The following is a 26,024-nucleotide window of genomic DNA, read 5'->3' as shown; positions in this document are numbered from 1 at the left end:
CCTCCCTATCTCTCCTGTCATCCAGTGTCGTCAGGTTGATTTCCCTTAACCTCTCCTCGCAGGACATACCTCTTAGCTCTGGGACTAGTCTTGTTGCAAACCTTTGCACTTTCTCTAGTTTCTTTACGTGCTTGGCTAGGTGTGGGTTCCAAACTGGTTCCGCATACTCCAACATGGGCCTAACGTACACGGTGTACAGAGTCCTGAACGATTTCTTATTAAGATGTCTGAATGCTGTTCTAAGGTTTGCTAGGCGCCCATATGCTGCAGCAGTTATTTGGTTGATGTGCGCTTCAGGAGATGTGCCTGGTGTTATACTCACTCCAAGATCTTTTTCCTTGATTGAGGTTTGTAGTCTCTGGCCCCCTAGACTGTACTCTGTCTGCGGTCTTCTTTGCCCTTCCCCAATCTTCATGACTTTGCACTTGGTGGGATTGAACTCCAGGAGCCAATTGCTGGACCAGGTCTGCAGCCTGTCCAGATCCCTTTGTAGTTCTGCCTGGTCTTTGATCGGGTGAATTCTCATCAACTTCACGTCATCTGCAAACAGGGACACCTCGGAGTCTATTCCTTCCGTCATGTCGTTCACAAATACCAGAAACAGCACTGGTCCTAGGACTGACCCCTGTGGGACCCCGCTGGTCACAGGTGCCCACTCTGACACCTCGCCACGTACCATGACTCTCTGCTGTCTTCCTGACAAGTATTCCCTGATCCATTGTAGTGCCTTCCCTGTTATCCCTGCTTGGTCCTCCAGTTTTTGCACTACTCTCTTGTGTGGAACTGTGTCAAACGCCTTCTTACAGTCCAAGAAAATGCAATCCACCCACCCCTCTCTCTCTTGTCTTACTGCTGTCACCATGTCATCGAACTCCAGTAGGTTTGTGACACAGGATTTCCCGTCCCTGAAACCATGTTGGCTGCTGTTGATGAGATCATTCCATTCTAGGTGTTCCACCACTCTTCTCCTGATAATCTTCTCCGTGACTTTGCATACTATACATGTCAGTGACACTGGTCTGTAGTTTAGTGCTGCAGCGCTGTATAGTCCTTGTGGCTTAGCGCTTCTTTTTGATTATAATAATAATAATGTAGTTTAGTGCGTCATGTCTGTCTCCTTTTTTAAATATTGGGACTACATTTGCCGTCTTCCATACCTCAGGCAATCTTCTTGTTTCGATAGATGTATTGAATATTGTTGTTAAGGGTACATGTGTGTGTGTGTGTGTGTGCGCGTGTGTGTGTGTGTGAGTGTGTGTGTGAGTGTGCGTGTGAGTGTGCATGTGAGTGTGCGTGTGAGTGTGCGTGTGAGTGTGCGTGTGCGTGTGTGTGTGTGTGTGTGTGTGTGTGTGTGTGTGTGTGTGTGTGTGTGTGTGTGTGTGCTCACCTAATTGTGGCTGCAGGGGTCGTGTGTGTGTGTGACTATGTGACTCTGTGTAACTGAGACAAAGAAACATGAGTAGGTGAAGAAGAGACACGAATGCAAAGCAGGCTTTCATTTTATATTTAACGGTATTTTCCTATAGACTTCTACCACTGCGTGACAGAGTGTCAGCGTGCCTCGTTGTGCTCCGGGTTTTCTCGTGTTTTCACGGTCGCTCTTACGTGCTAGAACTTTAATTTGTGTCATCAATCCTATACGATACATCCCTCTAGCGCCTGGAACCAATCTTGGGCGGAAAACATTATATACTGTGTCAAAAAAGGAGAATTAGTGTGCACTACCTGGCAGAGTTTACTGCCAGAGGGGAATCATAGGCCTGTGTTCCGTGTGAAAAAAATAATAATTGAACTTTTCGTGTCAGAGGAAAGAAAGTCTCCCTGATAACATTGAGTACACATAGTGTATAGTGTATACTACAGTGGCTCCCTAGTATATTGATGATAAAGGCTAAAGTGTCATTTGAAAACAGGTGAATTTGTAAATGAAGTGATAAGCCTATAGAGGCAGGTGCCAGAAGTCGCCAGAAACTTACCACAGGTCAGCTGTTTTTAATAATCTTCCTGGCTTGCTAGTGTACTTGCATATAATCTAGTGATACCAGTGAATAGCAGAATACAGTGTTGTAGTAGCAACTAACCAGTATTATAATGGTACTTAGTGGAGTGGAGTGACTTTCATTAGTTTCTTTTTTCTTGAAATACCAGACGTATACTGTGAATTTCATATAACCTGTAGTTACCAGCGGTCGCAATATACACAACGAGAAGCAAATATTACTACAGAAAAAGCGTCCTTCCTCCAAAATTTCCACCAGTCAACTATAGTGATAATATAGCATATATTGTGGTGGAGACGGAAAAAAAATAGAAAAGCTAGATACAGCGATTGATAAACAAGGGTGGAGGTCGACCGTTCGTCATTGTAGGAGCTGCCAGCAGTCACCGGTTTCTTCAACACGCAAGTTATACTTTTGTATCAATCAAATCACATATTACTCGGGTAGATAATTTCCAGTAGATCCTTCATGTGTTAGCCCAAATCACCGACCAGTATGTTTTAAATAAGCGACCCACTGATCAGATCAGATCGACTGGTCCGAACCCTTGACTGGTCCGAACCCTTGACTGGTTTCAAACGGTTTCATTGGACAATAAAGCAGACTGTAAACGGATGGGGTTGTAGGCGCCCTTATAAACACAAACATTAAATATATATCAGGAACGTGCACGGTAAGCTGTCCAGTATACAAAAACAGTTAGAAACAGAAATACAAATAGCTAGAGCTTCATTTAAGGAGGTTATTAATAGAATATTCAAGAGGTTGCTAGTAGAATTGCAGTAAATCAACCATTCAAATCATTATGAAGCTGTGTGTAGTCTGTGGTCAGTCAAACAAACGGGCTTCCACATGGGTAAATTGTCATTTTTGTGGAAATTGGTGTCACGCCCCTTGTGCAGATATCCAAGAACTAGCTACAAGCAGTGTTAAAACAGGGAAATGTTTTTGGGTATGCCCAAATGAGATAAATCTGTGGACTAAAATCACAAGGGTATTAAAAGAGGACAACATCAAAGCTGCTTTCATAGAAAACCGGGAAGCTTTCTACAACAGATGGGAACATAAAAAGTGTGGGCTGAATGGTACTGCCCTTGATACTGGCCATGTAGTCAGAAACTGTAAGGCTGGAGATGAAGTCCTGTTAGTAAATGTGGGGCTGATAGTGCTGTCCTGGGAGACAGTAATGGTGAAGCTGGAGGTGCTGTCCTGGGAGACAGTAATGGTGAAGCTGGAGGTGCTGTCCTGGGAGACAGTAATGGTGAAGCTGGAGATGCTGTCCTGGGAGACAGTAATGGTGAAGCTGGAGATTTTGTCCAGGTAGTCGGGAATTATACGCAGGAAGGAATACATATAAATGACCTCATAGGGGACAGGAGCCATAGTAGGGAAACAAGTGTAGTCAAAGATAAGATAAAACCAATATTGCAAACTAGAAATACCGCAGGAAATAGCAAACAAGAGGACTCCACTAGCAATAGTGAGGATATATTACCAAAAACAACTGGTGGGAGCTCCATTGTTGGTGCTAGGGAGGATAGAAGTAAGACAGGAAAACATGCACCAACAGGGAATACAGTCACAGAAACCCAAGGCAAACGGAAACCAAGCCTGTGCACATACTATGCACTTGGTATCTGCTGGCATGGGAAATCTGGAAAAACAGATGGGAGGTGCAACCATGACCACCCTAGAAAATGCCATGCCCATATGACAACAGGAATATGCAGACTCCCTTCCTGTAAGCTTTTTCACCCTGAACTGTGTACCTCTTCAGTACAGGAAAGACTGTGCTATAACTTAAATTGCCAGGCATACCATCTAAAGGGGACAAAAAGATACAAAACATCCAGGCCATGGGAAAACCTGGGTAGCCACAGCCACTCAAGAGGGAGAGGTTTTTTAGTGCCAGGAAGGAAAAAAAAACTGGCAGGAAATGGCAGAAATCGTACACCAAATCCAGTCATTCCTGGAGTGGAACCACAGTCGATGGCCTCCACTCCAAACCAACAGATACAGATACTAATGCCGGAAAAAAAAATCCCCCCCAGCACCAACAATACCACCAGTCCGATAACATTCTTCTTTGCAAATATACAGGGTCTAAAACCAGAAACAAACAACAAAATACCTTTCATCCGTGGACTGCTTGCAGAGGCAAAGGCAATGTTCGCGGCTTTCACTGAGACCCACATAAAGGATCACTTGGACAACGAAATATGGATCCCAGGTTACAACCTATACAGATGTGACAGAGTGAACAGGCAAAAGGGGGGGGGGGTTGGCCTGTACATTGCAGAGTCACTTGTTTGCACAGAACTGCTTAATGCCTCAAATGATGTAGTGGAAGTTTTAGCAGTAAAGGTCGAGAACCAAAACCTAGTCATTGTGGTAGTCTACAAGCCTCCGGATGCAACAATCCAGCAATTCCAGGAACAGCTGTTAAAAATTGACCACTGTCTGGAAAATCTTCCAGCTTCTGCACCCAACATCTTGCTCCTGGGGGATTTCAACTTAAGGCACCTAAAATGGAGGAATATAGCAAATAATATTGTTGCAGAAATAACACCAGGAGGCAGCTCTGATGAAAACTCTCACTCACACGAGCTTTTAAATCTCTGCACAAAATTCAATTTAAACCAGCAAATAATAGAGCCTACTAGACTGGAGAATACACTAGACCTCATCTTCACTAACAATGATGATCTGATAAGAAATGTCACCACATCAAAAACAATATACTCAGATCACAACATAATTGAGGTTCAGACATGTATGCGTGGAGCCCCAGACCGACATAATGAGACTAGTCACGAGGGAGCATTCACCAAATTCAACTTCAATAACAAAAACATAAAGTGGGACCAAGTAAACCAAGTCCTAACCGATATAAGCTGGGAAGATATACTAAGCAACACAGACCCCATCTTATGCCTAGAACAGATTAACTCGGTGGCACTCGATGTATGCACAAGGCTTATTCCTCTAAGAAAAAGGAGGAGTAGATGTAAAATAGAAAGAGACAGGCGACGGAAAAGAATAACAGAGCGGCTAAAAGAGGTCAATATATCTGAAATGCGTAGGGAGACACTGGTCAGAGAAATAGCAAGCATCAAACTTAAGCTAAAAGAATCCTTTAGGAGTCAGGAATCGCGGGAAGAACTAAAAGCCATAAATGAAATCGAAAGAAACCCAAAGTATTTCTTCTCCTATGCCAAATCAAAATCGAGAACAACGTCCAGTATTGGGCCCCTACTTAAACAAGATGGGTCCTACACAGATGACAGCAAGGAAATGAGTGAGCTACTCAAGTCCCAATGTGACTCAGTTTTTAGCAAGCCGCTAACCAGACTGAGAGTCGAAGATCAAAATGAATTTTTTATGAGAGAGCCACAAAATTTGATTAACACAAGCCTATCCGATGTTATCCTGACGCCAAATGACTTCGAACAGGCGATAAATGACATGCCCATGCACTCTGCCCCAGGACCAGACTCATGGAACTCTGTGTTCATCAAGAACTGCAAGAAGCCTTTTCCATCCTATGGAGAGGGAGCATGGACACGGGGGTCGTCCCACAGTTACTAAAAACAACAGACATAGCCCCACTCCACAAAGGGGGCAGTAAAGCAACAGCAAAGAACTACATACCAATAGCACTAACATCCCATATCATAAAAATCTTTGAAAGGGTCCTAAGAAGCAAGATCACCACCCATCTAGAAACCCATCAGTTACACAACCCAGGGCAACATGGGTTTAGAACAGGTCGCTCCTGTCTGTCTCAACTATTGGATCACTACGACAAGGTCCTAAATGCACTAGAAGACAAAAAGAATGCAGATGTAATATATACAGACTTTGCAAAAGCCTTCGACAAGTGTGACCATGGCATAATAGCGCACAAAATGCGTGCTAAAGGAATAACAGGAAAAGTCGGTCGATGGATCTATAATTTCCTCACTAACAGAACACAGAGAGTAGTCGTCAACAGAGTAAAGTCCGAGGCAGCTACGGTGAAAAGCTCTGTTCCACAAGGCACAGTACTCGCTCCCATCTTGTTCCTCATCCTCATATCCGACATAGACAAGGATGTCAGCCACAGCACCGTGTCTTCCTTTGCAGATGACACCCGAATCTGCATGACAGTGTCTTCCATTGCAGACACTGCAAGGCTCCAGGCGGACATCAACCAAATCTTTCAGTGGGCTGCAGAAAACAATATGAAGTTCAACGATGAGAAATTTCAATTACTCAGATATGGTAAATATGAGGAAATTAAATCTTCATCAGAGTACAAAACAAATTCTGGCCACAAAATAGAGCGAAACACCAACGTCAAAGACCTGGGAGTGATCATGTCGGAGGATCTCACCTTCAAGGACCATAACATTGTATCAATCGCATCTGCTAGAAAAATGACAGGATGGATAATGAGAACCTTCAAAACTAGGGAGGCCAAGCCCATGATGACACTCTTCAGGTCACTTGTTCTATCTAGGCTGGAATATTGCTGCACACTAACAGCACCTTTCAAGGCAGGTGAAATTGCCGACCTAGAAAATGTACAGAGAACTTTCACGGCGCGCATAACGGAGATAAAACACCTCAATTACTGGGAGCGCTTGAGGTTCCTAAGCCTGTATTCCCTGGAATGCAGGAGGGAGAGATACATGATTATATACACCTAGAAAATCCTAGAGGGACTAGTACCGAACTTGCACACGAAAATCACTCACTACGAAAGCAAAAGACTTGGCAGACGATGCACCATCCCCCCAATGAAAAGCAGGGGTGTCACTAGCACGTTAAGAGACCATACAATAAGTGTCAGGGGCCCGAGACTGTTCAACTGCCTCCCAGCACACATAAGGGGGATTACCAACAGACCCCTGGCAGTCTTCAAGCTGGCACTGGACAAGCACCTAAAGTCAGTTCCTGATCAGCCGGGCTGTGGCTCGTACGTTGGTTTGCGTGCAGCCAGCAGCAACAGCCTGGTTGATCAGGCTCTGATCCACCAGGAGGCCTGGTCACAGACCGGGCCGCGGGGGCGTTGACCCCCGGAACTCTCTCCAGGTAAACTCCAGGTATACATAAAGCTTTCTTAATTTATATACTTTGTCTAGCTGTGCACACCGCGGTACGCCTTTGTATCCAACATGGGTGGATATCGAACAGCACACGTTTGTAGGATTAAGTATAGACAACACTTGGTTATTATTGAGCCTAACTGGTCAAGTGGGCTTCTGAAGCAATGTAACTCACCTTATGTTGGTCAGTAAGAGAAGCTCCCGGAAGGTAATATCTGATAATATTCTTCAAATCTGCCACTTTAACGTCGTATACCGCCTCGTCTGCCTTCTGCCAGTCTTTGTCTTGGGCGTAAGTCCTTAGCTTTACGTGCAGACTGTAGCCTTGACCAAACTTGGCTTTAAGATGTGTGGTAGACCCGACGCAGCGTAATGTGCCTCGGGACATTATTATAATACGGGAGCAGAGCGCCTCACACTCCTCCATGGAGTGGCTGGTGAGAACCACACTCTGGCCGTTGTCGATGGCTTTCCTGATGGCTGCCCAGACACGACGGCGGGAGGCAGGGTCCACTCCTGAGGTGGGTTCGTCCAGGAATACCAGAGGAGGGGATCCCACAAGTGCCATGGCTGTCGACAGTTTCCTGCGGTTGCCACCAGAGTACGTGGAAGAGGGTCGTTCTGCACACTCTGTCAGTCCCACAAGAGACACCAGTGATCTAACAGTATGTTTCATACGACCTTCGCTGACCCCTCGCAGTCTGCCCACAAGTGTCAGCATCTCTAAGCCGGTAAGTTCCCCCAGTATAGCATCAAACTGAGGACAGTATCCTATCTTCTGCACAAACTGTAAGGAAAGGCACACATAACAATGACAAAATCAAACTGCATGGATATAAGGAAAAAAAAATGAAGATCAGCTTATAGGATAAAGTAAAAACAGTGAAGAGAATTTGTTCTGTCTATAATGAGGTGGAACATATTTTTTCCAAAATATTAACAGAAAGATGCAGGTGACATATGCAGTATATAAAGAAAATAATGAAGATTGGATAAGAGAAAAGTTAAAGACTGACGAATAACATCAGGGATAACCACTGAAAATGAACAGAATTTTGTTTTAGATTTTCTTGGGAACTACTTATGACAAAATCCCTATTTCAGTCTGATTTTCTTAGGAAGGTCTTTAGACAAGCTGCATAATTCCCAGACCATTCATGATTCAGGAACGAGATTGTTCACCCATTGTTTTTTCTCTGTAAATCTCTCTTTCATCAGTTTCTTTAGTCACATCTGATAAATTTTATCGCCTGTTTGTGTTGTTACATGCCATGAAACTGCTAAGTTCTCTATATACAAGACAAGGCGATTTGTTTGTATTACCTTATGTGACGGTAAAATTATCGATACAAAAAGTTAGTTGAGTTTTTTTTTCCGAACAGATAATTCCAGGAAGGAAAATTAGAAGAGTAGGATGATTCACTGTACACGTGAAATTAAACTTTCATATTTCTATGGATAAATAAAATAAGCCCGAGACTACTTAAAAATTTTCTTACCGTGCTTGTTCTACCCAGGAGTGAAATATTATCAATCATGGCATCACCTCCTGAAGGTTTCTCGTCCCCCGTCAGCATCCTGAATGTAGTGGTTTTGCCAGCACCGTTGACCCCCAGCAGGCCCAGACATTCACCTCGTCCTACCCTGAAGCTGATGTTGTTGACTGCAGGGTGGGTTGATGTCATGAACCGCTTAGACAGACCGCACACCAACAGCGTGGCATCATCTGGCACATCTGTCAGACATCACAAACATTTAACATGACGCTCGTTAAGGTCAGACGAGACTAGCTTTTATTATATTTGTGAGAACACTGACCTAAAAGGGATCATACAAGGCATGAAAATAAGAGTGTCACACTAACAGACACTAAGAGCCACTCAAGAATAATAACTGCTCTAGTTCGCGAACAACCAGTCAGTAATAAAAACAAAAAAAGAATCCAGAGGCCCTAAAAACATCAGAATCCATAAACACATACTAATCATTGGTGTTTAATAAATTCTGTCAGGGATAACTAACAGTCACTCATAGTCAGTTACCACACATGTCTCTAACACTAGAAAACAAGCAGTCTCGCTGACAACCACTCATGGTCACTCTCAACCAACCACCTTGGTTTGTTCAATAAAGACACAGTCACTAACAGTAACTCAAGGGTTATAAAACATGCAGGACCATAAATAATAACTAACAGTAGTGGAAAAGGTATCTGCATGGTCCAGCACTTTACGATTCACTTTTTTGCCTTCTATGATCTGTATGTTCAGGTACCCCTTAGTGAATCAACAACGATCACATCCAGCTGATCGGTAAGTGTTTTTCAGAGTTGATCGGTCTGCAATGATCTGCCTGCCCTGCTCTTGGCTGACTCGCTCAGGCATATGTTCTGCTGTTCCATCTTTACCATCATTTTTTTTTCTCTCATCCCTTTATTTCATATTTACACTTTAAGACATTAGTCAATTATAATTTCCCCAACCCTTAACATCTCTTCCTTACCCTCTCCCTTTTTCATTCTCTTCCTCGTCCTCATCTTCCTCCTCCTCCTACCAACATTACTACCCACGCTTACTCCTCTCCACCACACATCACCAGCATTTTACCAACTACCATTACACTATCATTTACTACCACGAAACTGCTATCGCGCCTCAACCATCCATCTACTACATCCATCATCACCTACAACAACATCACCTCACCACATCATCAGCAGCATCACCACTTAAACTGTACTCTGTGGTCTTGCTTGTATTTCCCCAAGCTTCATAACTTTGCACCTGCTGGGGTTAAACTAAAGAAGTCATTTGTCGGACCAGGCTTGCAGCCTGTTCAGATCCCTTTGTAACCTTACCTGATCCTCATCTACTTGTAGTCTCTCATTAGTTTCACATCATCTGCGAACAGGGACACCTCTGAATCTATCCCTTACGCCATTTCATTTACATATACAAGAAGTATTACTGGATCTAGGACTAACCCTAGTGGAACCCCATTCGACACATATGCCCACTGACATCTCATCACATACCAACACTCGCTGGTCCTCATCCGACTAAATCCTCCTCATTAACTTTACATCGTCTGCAAACAGGGATATTTCAGAGTCTACCCCTTCCATCATGTTATTCCCTTATACCAAAAACAGTACCGTTCCCAGGACTATCCCCTGTGGAACCCTGCTCGTCACATGCGCCCACTCTGACACCTCGTCACGTACCATTGTTTCCTCCTTGTCAGGTGCTGTATAGTCCTTGTGGCTTAGCGCTTCTTTTTGATTATAATAATAATAATCCTTGTCAGGTATTCTCTGATCCATTGTCGTGCCTTCCCTGTTATACCTGCCTGGTCCTCCAGCTATTGCACTAATCTCTTGTGTGGAACTGTGTCAAAAGCCTTCTTACAGTCCAGGAAAATACAGTCTACCCACCCCTCTCTCTCTCTTTCCTTACTGCTGTCACCTTGCCATAGAACTCCAGTAGGTTTGTGACACAGGATTTCCCTTCACAAAACCATGCTGGCTGTCGTCAATAAGCTCTTCCTTTTCTAGGTGCTCCACCACTCTTCTGATAATCGTCTCCATGACTTTGCATACTACACATGTCAGTGACACAGGTTGGTAGTTTAACTCTGTGTCCCTGTCTCTTTTCTTAAAAATTGGGACTACAGTGGAAGATTGTTGTTAGGGGCACAAAGAGCGCCTCTGCACCCTCTCTCAGGACCCACAGAGAGATATTGTCTGGCCCCATCGCCTTTGAAGTATTTAGTTCACATAGTCTCTTCACTCCCTCCTTGGTTATATGTATTGTGTTTAGTGCTTGAAGGAGTAACCCACCACACCGGCTCTCTGGGGGTCCTTACCCCCTCAGTTCCTCAGCCTGATTACCTGGTCCTTAACTGTTGTTTTTCTCCTAGTGTGACTGGGCAACAGCTTTAGGTTTGATTTGGCTTTCACTGCTATGGCATTTTCGTATTGCAGCTGGGCCTCCCTCCTCATCTATGCACATTCATTTCTGGCTCTTCGACTATTCTCCTTATTTTTCTGTGTCCTTTGCCTTCTATATTTCTTCCATTCTCTAGTGCACTTAGCTTTTGCCTGTCTACACCTTTGGGTGAACCAAGGGCTCGTCTTGACCTTCTCATTGTTTCTGATACCCTTCGGTACGAACCTCTCTTCCACTTCCTTGCATATTGTTGTCATATATTCCATCATCTCATTTACTGATTTTCCTGTCAATTCTCTTCCCAGTGAACCTCGTACAGGAAGTTCCTCATGCCTGTGTAGTTACCTCTTTTGTAGTTTCGCTTCATTCATGCTGTCCTACCTACTTCCCTCTCTACGTGTAATTCTACTTTGTATTCGAAGCTCAGGACCACGTGATCACTCTCCGAGGGGCCTTTCGTATGTGATGTCCTCAGTGTCTGAGCTGCTCAAGGTGAATAGAAGATCCAGTCTTGCTGGATCGTCCTCTTCTTTCTCTCTGGTAGTGTCCTTAACATATTGATGCATGAGGTTTTTTAGTACTACCTCTAACATTTTAGCCCTCCATTTTCCTGGGCCTCTGTTTGGCTCCAAGTTTTCCCAGTCAATTTCTTTGTGATTGAAGTCACCCACAACCAGTAGCTTTGCACTGCCGCGTAAGCCTTACATGTGTGTGTGTGTGTGTGTGTGTGTGTGTGGTTGCTGGGGTCAAGTCACAACTCCTGGCTCCACCTCTTTACTGGTCGCTATTAGGTCTACCCACTCCCTATTCCACGAGCTTTATCATACCTCTTCTTAAAACTATGTATGGATCCTACCTCCACTACATCACTCTCCAGAATGTTCCACTTCCTGACAACTCTGTGACTGAAGAAATACTTCCTAACATCTCTCTGGCTCATCTGAGTTTTCAACTTCTAGTTGTGACTCCTTGTTTCTGTGTCCTGTCTCTGAAACATTCTGTTCCTATCCACCTTGTCAATTCCTCTCAGTATTTTGTATGTTGTTATCATAACCCACTATTCCTACTGTCCTCCAGTGAGGTCAGGATGATTTCCCTTGATAAATTAGACACATGTGCAACATTTGGGTATATTTATAGAGGACGCGTTTTGCCACACAGTAGCTTCGTCAGTCCTATACAAAGAATAATGGTGAAGATCATAATTAGTTTGAGGTAATCAGTCCCTCAACCTGGAGTCGATGTAATCAGTCCATCAATTTGTCTATTTTATGAACTTGTCGGTTCTATGAACTATTTATCTACATTACTGTCAGACACAGCAACATCTTGGGATCTTGATACAGGGAATCTTCACTTGCATGACCTATGTGCATGACCTACTTCCTCATGTGGATTTGTCCACTCTTATATCGCCTACGACTGCTTCACTTCACCTGTCTACAGTACATAAGTCACTTTGCGCATATTCTGTATTCTTTTCATGATTGATGGACTGATTACATTGACTCCAGGCTGAGGGACTGATTATCTCAAACTCCGTCTAATTTTCAACACTAGTCTTTATACAGGACTGATGCAGCCACTGTGTGGCGATACCTTTCCTCAATAAAGATACCCAAGTGTTGCACATATGTCTAATTTATCAACTCGTCGGTTCTCTGAACTATTTATCTACATGATTTCCCCTAACCTCTCTTCATTTGGTATACTCTTTAGCTCTCAGACTAGTACTGTTGCAAGCCTTGGCACTTTAATTTCTTAACATGCTTGACCAGGAATTAATTTAATACTCGCGCTGTATACTCCTATATGGTCCTGATGTACACAGTGTACAATGTCTTGATACACTCCTTACTCAGGTGTCAAAATACTATTCTTAGGTTTGCCAGACACTCATATGTTACAGCAATTATTTGGTTGATGTGCGCCTCAGGAGATGTGCTCGGTATTATACTCACCCCAAGATCCTTTTCCTTCAGAGAGGCCTGCAGCCTTTGCCACTCTTCCCTAACATGTACTCCATTTGCAGTCTTCTTTGACCTTCCCCAACCTTCATGACTTTGCACTTGGTAGGGTTAATCTCCAGAAGTCAATTGTTGGACCTGGCTTGCAGCCTGTCCAGAACCCTATGTGGTCCTACCTGATCCTCGTTCGCTTGAATTCTCTGCATGAGCTTTGGGAAAATTTGTCTGGACTACCTCCAAGTGAGTCACCTACCCTGGCAAGCTCTGTTGACACCGAGCTCTGAGGTCGGTACCTCAGCCTCACCAGTGGCTTATAGGCCAGATTTTCATAAATGACTGATGTTACAAGAAATCTCGCCTGCATGCACGTTTAAAGAACTAACTTACTTGGTGATGTAGAATCTATTCTGGTCTTCAACCTCCCTAAGCTTAGCCCCTTTGGACTTCCCCTCAGAAACCACGTGCAACCGGGAGCCTTAGTTCCTGCAATATTCAATCGATGTTAGTGACCTGCCTGCACCTCAGAAGTTCCTGTATCCAAGGGGGTGTGTATCCCCTAGTATAACTATGCAGAAACGGACACTAGCTTCTAGGTTGACAAGAGACAAAAGTACGTACTGGTCATAAACTGCCAGCTGCACAAAGGCCACAGCACGACTCACTCGCAATTTTCCCCAGACACTGGCCAGGATCCTAAGAAAAAAGGGAGGTCTTGTCTTACTGTATGTGCCTGATGGAGGAGGACATCTACGGTATATCGAGGTGCCTCCACCAGATTTCCCCAGGTCTAATATGTGAAGACACGTGGGGGCGCCGCCTGCTGATCACGGCACGTGCTGTTCAGATGGTGTCTAGTCTTAGAAGGAAGCTCTGGTGTCTTCAAGACCCGCGCCTCGTCGTTCAAACTTGGGCTGCCAGTTCTCCCTAGCTAACATAACCTAGTGTTTGCCTACATTCGGCCTATCACTACCTATGTTAAGGTCTTAGGTCTGGAGTTTACCTGGAGAGAGTTCCGGGGGTCAACGCCCCCGCGGCCCGGTCTGAGACCAGGCCTCCTGGTGGATCAGAGCCTGATCAACCAGGCTGTTGCTGCTGGCTGCACGCAAACCAACATACGAGCCACAGCCCGGCTGATCCGGAACTGACTTTAGGTGCTTGTCCAGTGCCAGCTTGAAGACTGCCAGGGGTCTGTTGGTAATCCCCCTTATGTGTGCTGGGAGGCAGTTGAACAGTCTCGGGCCCCTGACACTTATTGTATGGTCTCTTAACGTGCTAGTGACACCCCTGCTTTTCATTGGGGGGATGGTGCATCGTCTGCCAAGTCTTTTGCTTTCGTAGTGGGTGATTTTCGTGTGCAAGTTCGGTACTAGTCCCTCTAGGATTTTCCAGGTGTATATAACCATGTATCTCTCCCTCCTGCGTTCCAGGGAATACAGGTTTAGGAACCTCAAGCGCTCCCAATAATTGAGGTGTTTTATCTCCGTTATGCGCGCCGTGAAAGTTCTCTGTACATTTTCTAGGTCGGCAATTTCACCTGCCTTGAAAGGTGCTGTTAGTGTGAAGCAATATTCCAGCCTAGATAGAACAAGTGACCTGAAGAGTGTCATCATGGGCTTGGCCTCCCTAGTTTTGAAGGTTCTCATTATCCATCCTGTCATTTTTCTAGCAGATGCGATTGATACAATGTTATGGTCCTTGAAGGTGAGATCCTCCGACATGATCACTCCCAGGTCTTTGACGTTGGTGTTTCGCTCTATTTTGTGGCCAGAATTTGTTTTGTACTCTGATGAAGATTTAATTTCCTCATGTTTACCATATCTGAGTAATTGAAATTTCTCATCGTTGAACTTCATATTGTTTTCTGCAGCCCACTGAAAGATTTGGTTGATGTCTGCCTGGAGCTTTGCAGTGTCTGCAATGGAAGACACTGTCATGCAGATTCGGGTGTCATCTGCAAAGGAAGACACGGTGCTGTGGCTGACATCCTTGTCTATGTCGGATATAAGGATGAGGAACAAGATGGGAGCGAGTACTGTGCCTTGTGGAACAGAGCTTTTCACCGTAGCTGCCTCGGACTTTACTCTGTTGACGACTACTCTCTGTGTTCTGTTAGTGAGGAAATTATAGATCCATCGACCGACTTTTCCTGTTATTCCTTTAGCACGCATTTTGTGCGCTATTACGCCATGGTCACACTTGTCGAAGGCTTTTGCAAAGTCTGTATATATTACATCTGCATTCTTTTTGTCTTCTAGTGCATTTAGGACCTTGTCGTAGTGGTCCAATAGTTGAGACAGACAGGAGCGACCTGTTCTAAACCCATGTTGCCCTGGGTTGTGTAACTGATGGGTTTCTAGATGCGTGGTGATCTTGCTTCTTAGGACCCTTTCAAAGATTTTTATGATATGGGATGTTAGTGCTATTGGTCTGTAGTTCTTTGCTGTTGCTTTACTGCCCCCTTTGTGGAGTGGGGCTATGTCTGTTGTTTTTAGTAACTGTGGGACGACCCCCGTGTCCATGCTCCCTCTCCATAGGATGGAAAAGGCTCGTGATAGGGGCTTCTTGCAGTTCTTGATGAACACAGAGTTCCATGAGTCTGGCCCTGGGGCAGAGTGCATGGGCATGTCATTTATCGCCTGTTCGAAGTCATTTGGCGTCAGGATAACATCGGATAGGCTTGTGTTAATCAAATTTTGTGGCTCTCTCATAAAAAATTCATTTTGATCTTCGACTCTCAGTCTGGTTAGCGGCTTGCTAAAAACTGAGTCATATTGGGACTTGAGTAGCTCACTCATTTCCTTGTTGTCATCTGTGTAGGACCCATCTTGTTTAAGTAGGGGCCCAATACTGGACGTTGTTCTCGATTTTGATTTGGCATAGGAGAAGAAATACTTTGGGTTTCTTTCGATTTCATTTATGGCTTTTAGTTCTTCCCGCGATTCCTGACTCCTAAAGGATTCTTTTAGCTTAAGTTCGATGCTTGCTATTTCTCTGACCAGTGTCTCCCTACGCATTTCAGATATATTGACCTCTTTTAGCCGCTCTGTTATTCTTTTCCGTCGCCTGTAAAGGGAGCGCCTGTCTCTTTCTGTTTTACATCTACTCCTCCTTTTTCTTAGAGGAATAAGCCTTGTGCATACATCGAGTGCTACCGAGTTAATCTGTTCTAGGCATAAGTTGGGGTCTGTGTTGCTTATTTATTTATTTATTTATTTATTTATTTATTTTCAATTTGTGCACACATACAGAGGTACAAAAAAATACAGGTAAGAGCAGTATGCCAAAGCCACTTATACTATGCATAGCATTACGGGCTGGCTTAAAATTAACTTAAGATTAACTAAGCAATGATGAAATCAGTGATAAAACATTAATGTAAACAGATTACTATAAAGCACAAGTGAGTATTACAAAGACAGGTCATATTGTTGCATTCAGTTAGGTAGTGATTCTGTTAGGTAGTGTATTTAAAAAATAATAAAGTTAGATTCGGTTTTAGGTTTAACATTTATATGATATAATTGTGAGAAACATTTAAGATATACAATTTATAAGGTTCAGTTATTCAGTATTTATTTGGTTTTGGGTGAGTAAGTGATCTTTGAGAAGAGACTTGAATTTATAATCAGGTAGTGTTTCTTTTATATTTACAGGTAGTGAATTCCAGATTTTAGGGCCTTTTATGTGCATTGAGTTTTTGCATAGTGTGAGATGGACACGAGGAACATCAAAGAGTGATCTGTGCCTTGTGTTATGGTCATGTGTTCTGTTGAGGTTGGCAAGGAGATGTTTGAGGGGAGGGTTAATATCAGAGTTAAGTGTTCTATGTATGTAATAGGTGCAGTAATAAGTATGGATGTTTTGTATGGTGAGTAGGTTTAGTGTATTGAATATTGGTGGAGTGTGCTGCCTGTTGTGAGAATTTGTTATCATTCTAACTGCAGCCTTTTGTTGAGTAATTAGTGGTCTGAGATGGTTAATTGTTGTTGAGCCCCATGCACAAATTCCATAGGTGAGATAGGGGTAAATAAGAGAGTGATATAGGGCCAGGAGGGCTGACTGTGGAACATAGTACCGTATCTTCGATAGTATGCCTACAGTCTTGGAAATTTTCTTAGAGATGTGTTGTATATGTGTATGAAATTTGAGTCTATTATCAAGGTGGATTCCTAAGAATTTTCCCTCTGTTAGTTTTGTGATAGGTGATCCGTTTATCATTATGTTAAGAGGGACATCTGTAGCTCTGTTACCAAACTGAATGAAGTAGGTTTTGTCAATGTTTAGTGTAAGTTTGTTAGTCCTCATCCAGGTAGATATTTTCTGTAATTCGGTATTTACAGTATTGGCTAGCGTGACTGGGCTCGGGTGAGAGAATACGTATGTAGTGTCATCTGCAAATAGTGTGGGTTTGAGTAATTGCGAAGCATTTGGAAGGTCATTTATGTATAGGAGAAAGAGAAGAGGGCCAAGGACACTTCCCTGTGGGACACCAACTGTAATTGGTTGCGCAGAAGAGTTTGCCCCATTTGCGTACACATATTGGCTTCTGTTGCTGAGGTATGACTTGAGGTAGTTGAGGGAGTGCCCTCTTATACCATAGTGTGACAATTTTACGTGGAGCAAGTCATGGTCAACTGTATCAAAAGCTTTACGTAAGTCAATGAAGATCCCCAGTGGGACTTCTTTTTTCTCTATTGCAGTGTATATATGTTCTAGCATGTGTATAATAGCATCATTAGTATTTTTATTAGGCCTGAATCCAAATTGGCAGGGGTTGAGTATGTTTTGGGAGATAAGGTAGGAGTAGATTCGTTTATGAATTAATTTTTCAAAGATTTTTGAGAGAGGGTGTAAGTTGGATATTGGCCTATAGTTATTCAACTCTGTTTGGTCTCCTCCTTTGTGGATCGGGGTGACCCTTGCTATTTTGAGTACTGTAGGGAAGGTGGAGGATTCAATGGATTTGTTAAAGAGTGTTGCAATGATTGGTGATAGCACTTGTGACACTTTTTTGTATATAAAGGGTGGTAAGGTATTTAAATCTCCTGCCTTGTTTTTTAGTGCGTTGATAATAAGGGAGACTTCATATGGGTTAGTCGGAGCTAGGAACAGAGTGTTCGGGTAGTTGCCGGTGAGGTAGTCATTTGGTGGGGTATCTGAGCTTGGGATTTTATTGGCAAGGTTTTGTCCTATAGTGGAGAAGAAATCATTGAGTCTGTTTGCTGTTTCTGTTGGTGGGAGTTGGGGTTCATCTGATTTTGCTAATTTTATTTCGCTATTTCGTGATATCTTTTTTGTTCCCAGAATTTCTGATAGGGTTTTCCAGGTCTTTTTTATATCACCTCGTAAGTTGGATAATCTGTTCTCATAATACAATTTTTTTGCCCTTCTTATCAGGCTGGTTAGGATTGACGAGTAACGTTTTGTTTGGTCTCTGGTTATGTGACCCATTCTGTACTGTTTTTCATATTGGTGTTTTGTATTTATGGATTTGAGAATGCTGGGTGTTAGCCAGGGACTGTTCAGTCTCTTTGCTGTCATCTGTTTAGTTTTTTTAGGGCAGTGCTTGTTATAGAGGTATTGGGTCTTTTTTAGAAAATTATTAATACATTCGTCAATATCTGTATAGGTTTCTAGCTCAGTGTGCCAATCGATGTTTGCTATTGCTGTTGTGAAGTTATTAATGGCTGCCTCATTGTGAAGTCTGAAGGTGACTTTAGTAGTGTCTTGGGGTAGTTTACCAAGAGTTGTTATGAGGAAAGTAGGGTAGTGGTCTGTGGTATTATCTGTAATTATGCCTGATTTTAAAGGGGATATGGTGTTGGTCCAGATGTGGTCAAGTAGGGAAACACTAGTCTCTGTAACTCTTGTAGGTTTTGTTACTGTTGGTAGTAACATACAGTTATTCATTGTGTTTGTGAATTCAGTAACGTGTGGGTCCTGGTCTTGCAGGAGATTTATATTGAAGTCACCTGAGAGTAGTAAGTGATCTTTGTTCATGCGTGCATCAGTTATCATACTTCCTAGATTTTGACTAAATTGGCTAATGTTTGACTGTGGAACTCTGTAGATGTTTATCAATGTGAGAGGTTTTTGTAGGTACTTGGATTTGAATTTAGCTATTATATATTCCCCATGTTCATCCCTTGTGCAAGTATTAGTGATACATTGTAGTTGGTCTGAGTAGTATATGGCTGTGCCACCCCCTTGTTGGTCTGGCCTACAGTTGTGTATGGCTGTGTATCCAGGAATGGAATAGACATCTGTACTATCAGGCTTTAGCCAGGTTTCAGTTAGTGTAATGATGGACATATTGGCATGTAAGGAATTTAGTAATGCTATGAGGTCATCGTAATGCTTGCTTAAAGATCTGATATTGTAGTTAAAGATAGTTATGTTGTTGTTGGCACTGAGAAGTGCCTTTGATTGCTCTGCAGTGTAGTAATTACAGTAACTGTTTGATTCATTTAAGTCATTAGATAAGAGGTTGGTATCAGGATCAATGCTTGTAATCATAAGATTTGTAGTGAATCTATAGTTTGAATTAAGTATAAAACAAAGTAAATAGTCTTAAGCTAAAAAAATAGCACCTAGATTATTTAACAAATGTAAAATAGTGAGCTAAGGGACTAATACAAATAAAGTGATGATCAAATAGTGGAGCTTGGGAATATGGTAGTAGGTAGTACTATAAAGGTAATTTTTTAAAGTTAGAATTATAGTATAAAATTATATTATAAAAGGGACTAATATAGGTTGTGGTGAACAATAAAGTGGTAATCAAATAAATGAGCTTTGGAATATAATGGCAAAATTGTGAACTTATTCTACTTTAGCACCTAAGAATAGCACCTTGATTATTTTAACAATTGTGAATATATAAACTAGGATAGTTATATAAAGCTAAAATAAAGGAGAAAATATATAAGGGACTAAAATTAAGTAATGGTAAGCAAAGTTAAATCTACAGATGGTAGGAATTATAATATAAACTTATAATATAAAAATACAAATTGAAATGGTACTTGCAATTGCACTAGAGTCTGGTATAGGTTGTTGACAAGATCAAGATTATAACTAGATTTAAATTGACAAAATAAAATTCACAATTAAAGTACCAAAAGAATGATAGTAAAAAAAAAAAAACAGTGGTAATGTCTTGGTTATAATATGATAGTAAGAGGGCAGACAGGTACACAGGTACAAGGGATAATATAAAGGTTGGGGTTGAATATAAAAACTTGAAAATTTGGCTACAAAATGTTATGGGAAGTATAAAATAATGTTTAATCTACAAAAGTAAAATTGACTGGTAGTAAAAATGGTGTTTAATAAAATTTTTAGTAAGTAATAATGATTACAAAAAAGTGAAAAAGTAATGTTTATTTCATTCAATATTGCACTGGTAGTTATACTTGAGGTTATATGGCAGTACAAGGTAATTAAGAGTAATCTAGGATAGTAAATGTGGTATTAAAACAGGTTAAGGTAATTAGACAAGTAATGGTTATTAAATGTCAAAAATGTTAAGAGTAAATTGAAATTATAGTAAAAATGATATTTATTAATTTTAGTAAGTAATATCAATTGATAGTATTTAAAAAATATTAGGTAGTAATATGGACAGAGAAAGTATCAATTCAGCTAATGTTTAAGCGAACAATACTAAATAAGAAAATCACATAAGGTGACTTATGCTTACTAGTAAAATCACAAAATGAGGTAGTTGATTATTTAATTACTAAGAGATTGTACAATGAAATTTGAACAATAATGGAGCAAAACGTACACTACACTACGTAGGCTTTTAGGTTGGACATTGTTTAGTTGTTCTCTGCAAGATTAGTATCCCTGAGAAATCGTGATAGATCATTCTCGTTCGTGATTGTGTACAGTTGACCTACATTTGTTTTCCTAACTAGAATTTTCCCATCCCGTGTGAAGCATTGGTGTATTGTGTCATTATTCTCTCGCTTAAGTTTTCTGACTCTATACAGGAGGCTTAGTATATCTTCCCAGCTTGTATCGGTTAGGACTTGGTTTACTTGGTCCCACTTTATGTTTTTGTTATTGAAGTTGAATTTGGTGAATGCTCCCTCGTGACTAATCTCATTATGTCGGTCTGGGGCTCCGCGCATACATGACTGAACCTCAATTATGTTGTGATCTGAGTATATTGTTTTTGATATGGTGATATTTCTTATCAGATCATCATTGTTAGTGAAGATGAGGTCTAGTGTATTCTCCAGTCTAGTAGGCTCTATTATTTGCTGGTTTAAATTGAATTTTGTGCAGAGATTTAAAAGCTCGCGTGAGTGTGAGTTTTCATCAGAGCTGCCTCCTGGTGTTATTACTGCAACAATATTATTTGCTATATTCCTCCATTTTAGGTGCCTTAAGTTGAAATCCCCCAGGAGCAAGATGTTGGGTGCAGGAGCTGGAAGGTTTTCCAGACAGTGGTCAATTTTTAACAGCTGTTCCTGGAATTGGTGGGATGTTGTATCCGGAGGCTTGTAGACTATCACAATGACTAGGTTTTGGTTCTCGACCTTTACTGCTAAAACTTCCACTACATCATTTGAGGCATTTAGCAGTTCTGTGCAAACAAGTGACTCTGCAATGTACAGGCCAACCCCCCCCTTTTGCCTGTTCACTCTGTCACATCTGTATAGGTTGTAACCTGGGATCCATATTTCGTTGTCCAAGTGATCCTTTATGTGGGTCTCGGTGAAAGCCGCGAACATTGCCTTTGCCTCTGCAAGCAGTCCACGGATGAAAGGTATTTTGTTGTTTGTTGCTGGCTTTAGACCCTGTATATTTGCAAAGAAGAATGTTATCGGACTGGTGGTATTGTTGGTACTGGGGGGGGATTTTTTTTCCGGCATTAGTATCTGTATCTGTTGGTTTGGAGTGGAGGCCATCGACTGTGGTTCCACTCCAGGAATGACTGGATTTGGTGTACGATTTCTGCCATTTCCTGCCAGTTTTTTTTCCTTCCTGGCACTAAAAAACCTCTCCCTCTTGAGTGGCTGTGGCTACCCAGGTTTTCCCATGGCCTGGATGTTTTGTATCCTTTTGTCCCCTTTAGATGGTATGCCTGGCAATTTAAGTTATAGCACAGTCTTTCCTGTACTGAAGAGGTACACAGTTCAGGGTGAAAAAGCTTACAGGAAGGGAGTTTGCATTTTCCTGTTGTCATATGGGCATGGCATTTTCTAGGGTGGTCATAGTTGCACGTCCCATCTGTTTTTCCAGATTTCCCATGCCAGCAGATACCAAGTGCATAGTATGTGCACAGGCTTGGTTTCCGTTTGCCTTGGGTTTCTGTGACTGTATTCCCTGTTGGTGCATGTTTCCCTGTCTTACTTCTATCCTCCCTAGCACCAACAATGGAGCTCCCACCATTTGTTTTTGGTAATATATCCTCACTATTGCTAGTGGAGTTCTCTTGTTTGCTATTTCCTGCGGTATTTCTAGTTTACAATATTGGTTTTATCTTATCTTTGACTACACTTGTTTCCCTACTATGGCTCCTGTCCCCTATGAGGTCATTCATATGTATTCCTTCCTGCGTATAATTCCCGACTACCTGGACAAAATCTCCAGCTTCACCATTACTGTCTCCCAGGACAGCATCTCCAGCTTCACCATTACTGTCTCCCAGGACAGCATCTCCAGCTTCCCCAGTACTGTCTCCCAGGACAGCATCTCCAGCTTCACCATTACTGTCTCCCAGGACAGCACCTCCAGCTTCACCATTACTGTCTCCCAGGACAGCACCTCCAGCTTCACCATTACTGTCTCCCAGGACAGCACCTCCAGCTTCCCCATTACTGTCTCCCAGGACAGCACTATCAGCCCCCCATTTACTGACTATCAGGACATCATCTCCAGCCTTACAGTTTCTGACTACATGGCCAGTATCAAGGGCAGTACCATTCAGCCCGGACTTTTTATGTTCCCATCTGTTGTAGAAAGCTTCCAGGTTTTCTATGAAAGCAGCTTTGATGTTGACCTCTTTTAATACCCTTGTGATTTTAGTCCACAGATTTATCTAATTTGGGCATACCCAAAAACACTTCCCTGTTTTAATACTGCTTGTAGCTAGTTCTTGGATATCTGCACAAGGGGCGTGACACCAATTTCCACAGAAATGACAATTTATGCATGTGGAAGCCCGTTTGTTTGACTGACCACAGACTACACACAGCTTCATAATGATTTGAATGGTTGATTTACTGCAATTCTACTAGCAACCTCTTGAATATTCTATTAATAACCTGTTAGGTGGTGCACAACGAAACCGTTTGAAACCAGTCCAGGGTTCGGACCAGTCAAGGGTTTGGACCAGTCAAGGGTTCGGACCAGTCAAGGGTTCGGACCAGTCTATCTGATCTGATCAGTGGGTCACTTATTTAAACCATACTGGTCGGTGATTTGAGCTAACACATGAAGGATCTACTGGAAATTATCTACCCGAGTAATATGTGATTTGATTGATACAAAAGTATAACTTGCGTGTTGAAGAGCCGGTGACTGCTGGCACTCCTACAATGACGAACGGTCGAGCCTCCACCTTTGTTTATCAATCGCTGTATCTAGCTTCTCTATTTTTTTTTTCCGTCTCCACCACAATAAATGCTATATTATCACTATAGTTGACTGGTGCAAATTTTGGAGGAAGGGCGCTTTTTCTGTAGTAATAATTGCTTCTCGTTGTGTATATTGCGACCGCTGGTAACTACAGGTTATATGAAATTCACAGTAACGTCTGGTATTTCAAGAAAAAGAAACTAATGAAAGTCACTCCACTCCACTAAGTACCATTATAATACTGGTTAGTTGTTACTACAACACTGTATTCTGCTATTCACTGGTATCACTAGATTATATGCGAGTACACTAGCAGGCCAGTAAGATTATTAAAAACAGCTGACCTGTGGTAAGTTTCTGGCGACTTCTGGCACCTGCCTCTTTAGGCTTATCACTTCATTTACAAATTCACCTGTTTTCAAATGACACTTTAGCCTTTATCATCAATATACTAGGGAGCCACTGTAGTATACACTATACACTATGTATACTCAATGCTTTCAGGGAGACTTTCTTTCCTCTGACACAAAGTTCAATATTATTATTTTTCCACACGGGACAGGCCTATGATTCCCCTCTGGCAGTAAACTCTGTTAGGTAGTGCACACAATTCTCCTTTTTTTACTCAGTATATAATGTTTTCCGCCCAAGATTGGTTCCAGGCGCTAGAGGGATGTATCGTATAGGATTGATGACACAAATTAAAGTTCTAGCACGTAAGAGCGACCGTGAAAACACCAGAAAACCGGGAGCACAACGAGGCACGCTGACACGCTGACAGTTGCCTCAATAATCCTAATATTAGTGTACTAACAGTATAAACTACCTACTTCTTCCCTGAAGGGTAAATCTACCAATTAAGAGGTACCTTCCAACCACCTTCGCCAACCTGGGTGAGTGTGTTTGTGTTTTGGGTGGGTGTAAGGGCCCTCGAACGGTGTGTTTTTTCCCCGTTGGGACTTCTCGGACCGAATAAGTTCCAACAAGCTTCACATCGTCTGCAAACAGAGACGCCTCTGAATCTATTGCCTTTGTCATGTCAATTACATATACCAGAAACAGCACTGGCCCTAGGACTGACCCTTGTGGAGTCTCACTCGTCACATGTGCTAAGTTTCACACCTCGTCACGTACCAACACTCCTTGTTTCCTTCCTGTCAAGTATTCCCTGAACCATTTCAGTGCCTTTCCTGTGATTCTTGCTTGCTCCTCTTGATACTTGTACTGTACAGTGTGGAACTGTGTCAAAATTCTTCTAACATTCCAAGAAAATGCAGTCTACACACCCTTTTCTCGCATGTATTATTTCCACTGCCTTGTCGTAGGTTTGTGACACAAGATATCCCCTCCCTCAAACTATGCTGGTTATCCTGTATGAGCTCATTTCTTTCTAGGTGCTCCACTGCTCTTCTGATAATTTTCTCTGTGACTTTGCATGCCCCGTGGCCTGGTGGCAAAAGCTCTCGTTTCACACGGTGAGGGTCCGGGTTCGATTCCCAGCGAAAGGGTGGAAAACCGGACATGTTTCCTTACACCAACTATCTATGTTCACCCATCAGTAAAATGTGTACCTGGGCATTAGTCGACTGGTGTGGGTCGCATCCTGGAACAAAACTGTCCTAATTTGCACGAAATGCTCTGCATGAGAAGCGGCTTTCTGTATAGTAGTATGTCACTGATGTTAGCTAGGCCTGTATACCTTGTATATGTACTTGTAGTAAATAAAGCTATTATTATTATTATTATTATTATTATTATTATTATTATTATTATTATTATTATTATTATTATACATGTCATTAACAATAATCTGTAGTTTAATGCTGCCTGTCTATCTCCTTTCTTAAAAACTTCCATTATATTTCTTGTCTTCCACACTTCAGGTAGTCGCCTTGTTTTGATTGTTGTTAGCGACATACACAGTGCTTCTGCTCAGTCTTAGGACCCAAGGAGAGATGTTGTCTGGTCCCACCACCTTTGAGGTACGTATCTAGATCGCTTAGCAGTCTCTTCACCTCCTCTGCTTCCTTGCATAATGTTGGCACATATTCCATCATCTCATTTACTGAGTGTGTAGTGTGTCCAGCACTTATTGGTATGCCTTACCATCCCAGTTTATTGGAGTCCTATTTGTCTCCACTGAGAATACCTCCCTAAATCTTGTATTGAGCTTCTTACATACTTCTTGGTCGTTTCTTGTGATTAGCCCTCCTTCCTCAACCTGACTACTTGGTCCTTGACTATTGTTGCCCCATGATGTTGCTGCACAACAGCTTAGGATCAGATTTGGCTTTCGATGCTATATCATTCTCGTATTGCCGATGGGCCTCCCTTCCTTTATCTTGTATACTTTCTCCATAGTCTAGTGCACTCAGCTTTGGCCTCTATACACCTGCGGGTGAAGCAAGGGCTCGTTTTGGTGTTTCC

The 26,024-nt window shown here is 42.3% G+C and overlaps 1 protein-coding gene across 1 annotated transcript in view; it reads right to left on the bottom strand.

Moving 5' to 3' along the window:
• Window positions 1-7,264: 7,264 nt before the first annotated feature.
• The window catches only part of LOC128686029 (phospholipid-transporting ATPase ABCA3), a gene marked incomplete at its 3' end in the record, with an annotated part of 363,040 nt that continues 344,280 nt past the window's right edge, over window positions 7,265-26,024 (bottom strand). Inside the window, 2 exon segments of the mRNA XM_070083443.1 lie at window positions 7,265-7,877; window positions 8,590-8,825. Coding sequence (XP_069939544.1) covers window positions 7,265-7,877; window positions 8,590-8,825 — 849 coding nt within the window.

Source organism: Cherax quadricarinatus, chromosome 9 (assembly GCF_038502225.1).
Source record: "Cherax quadricarinatus isolate ZL_2023a chromosome 9, ASM3850222v1, whole genome shotgun sequence".
In the NCBI taxonomy this organism is placed as follows: domain Eukaryota; kingdom Metazoa; phylum Arthropoda; class Malacostraca; order Decapoda; family Parastacidae; genus Cherax; species Cherax quadricarinatus.
The sequence above is the reverse complement of the archived record's forward strand: the minus strand, read 5'-3'. Positions and strand labels throughout refer to the sequence as shown.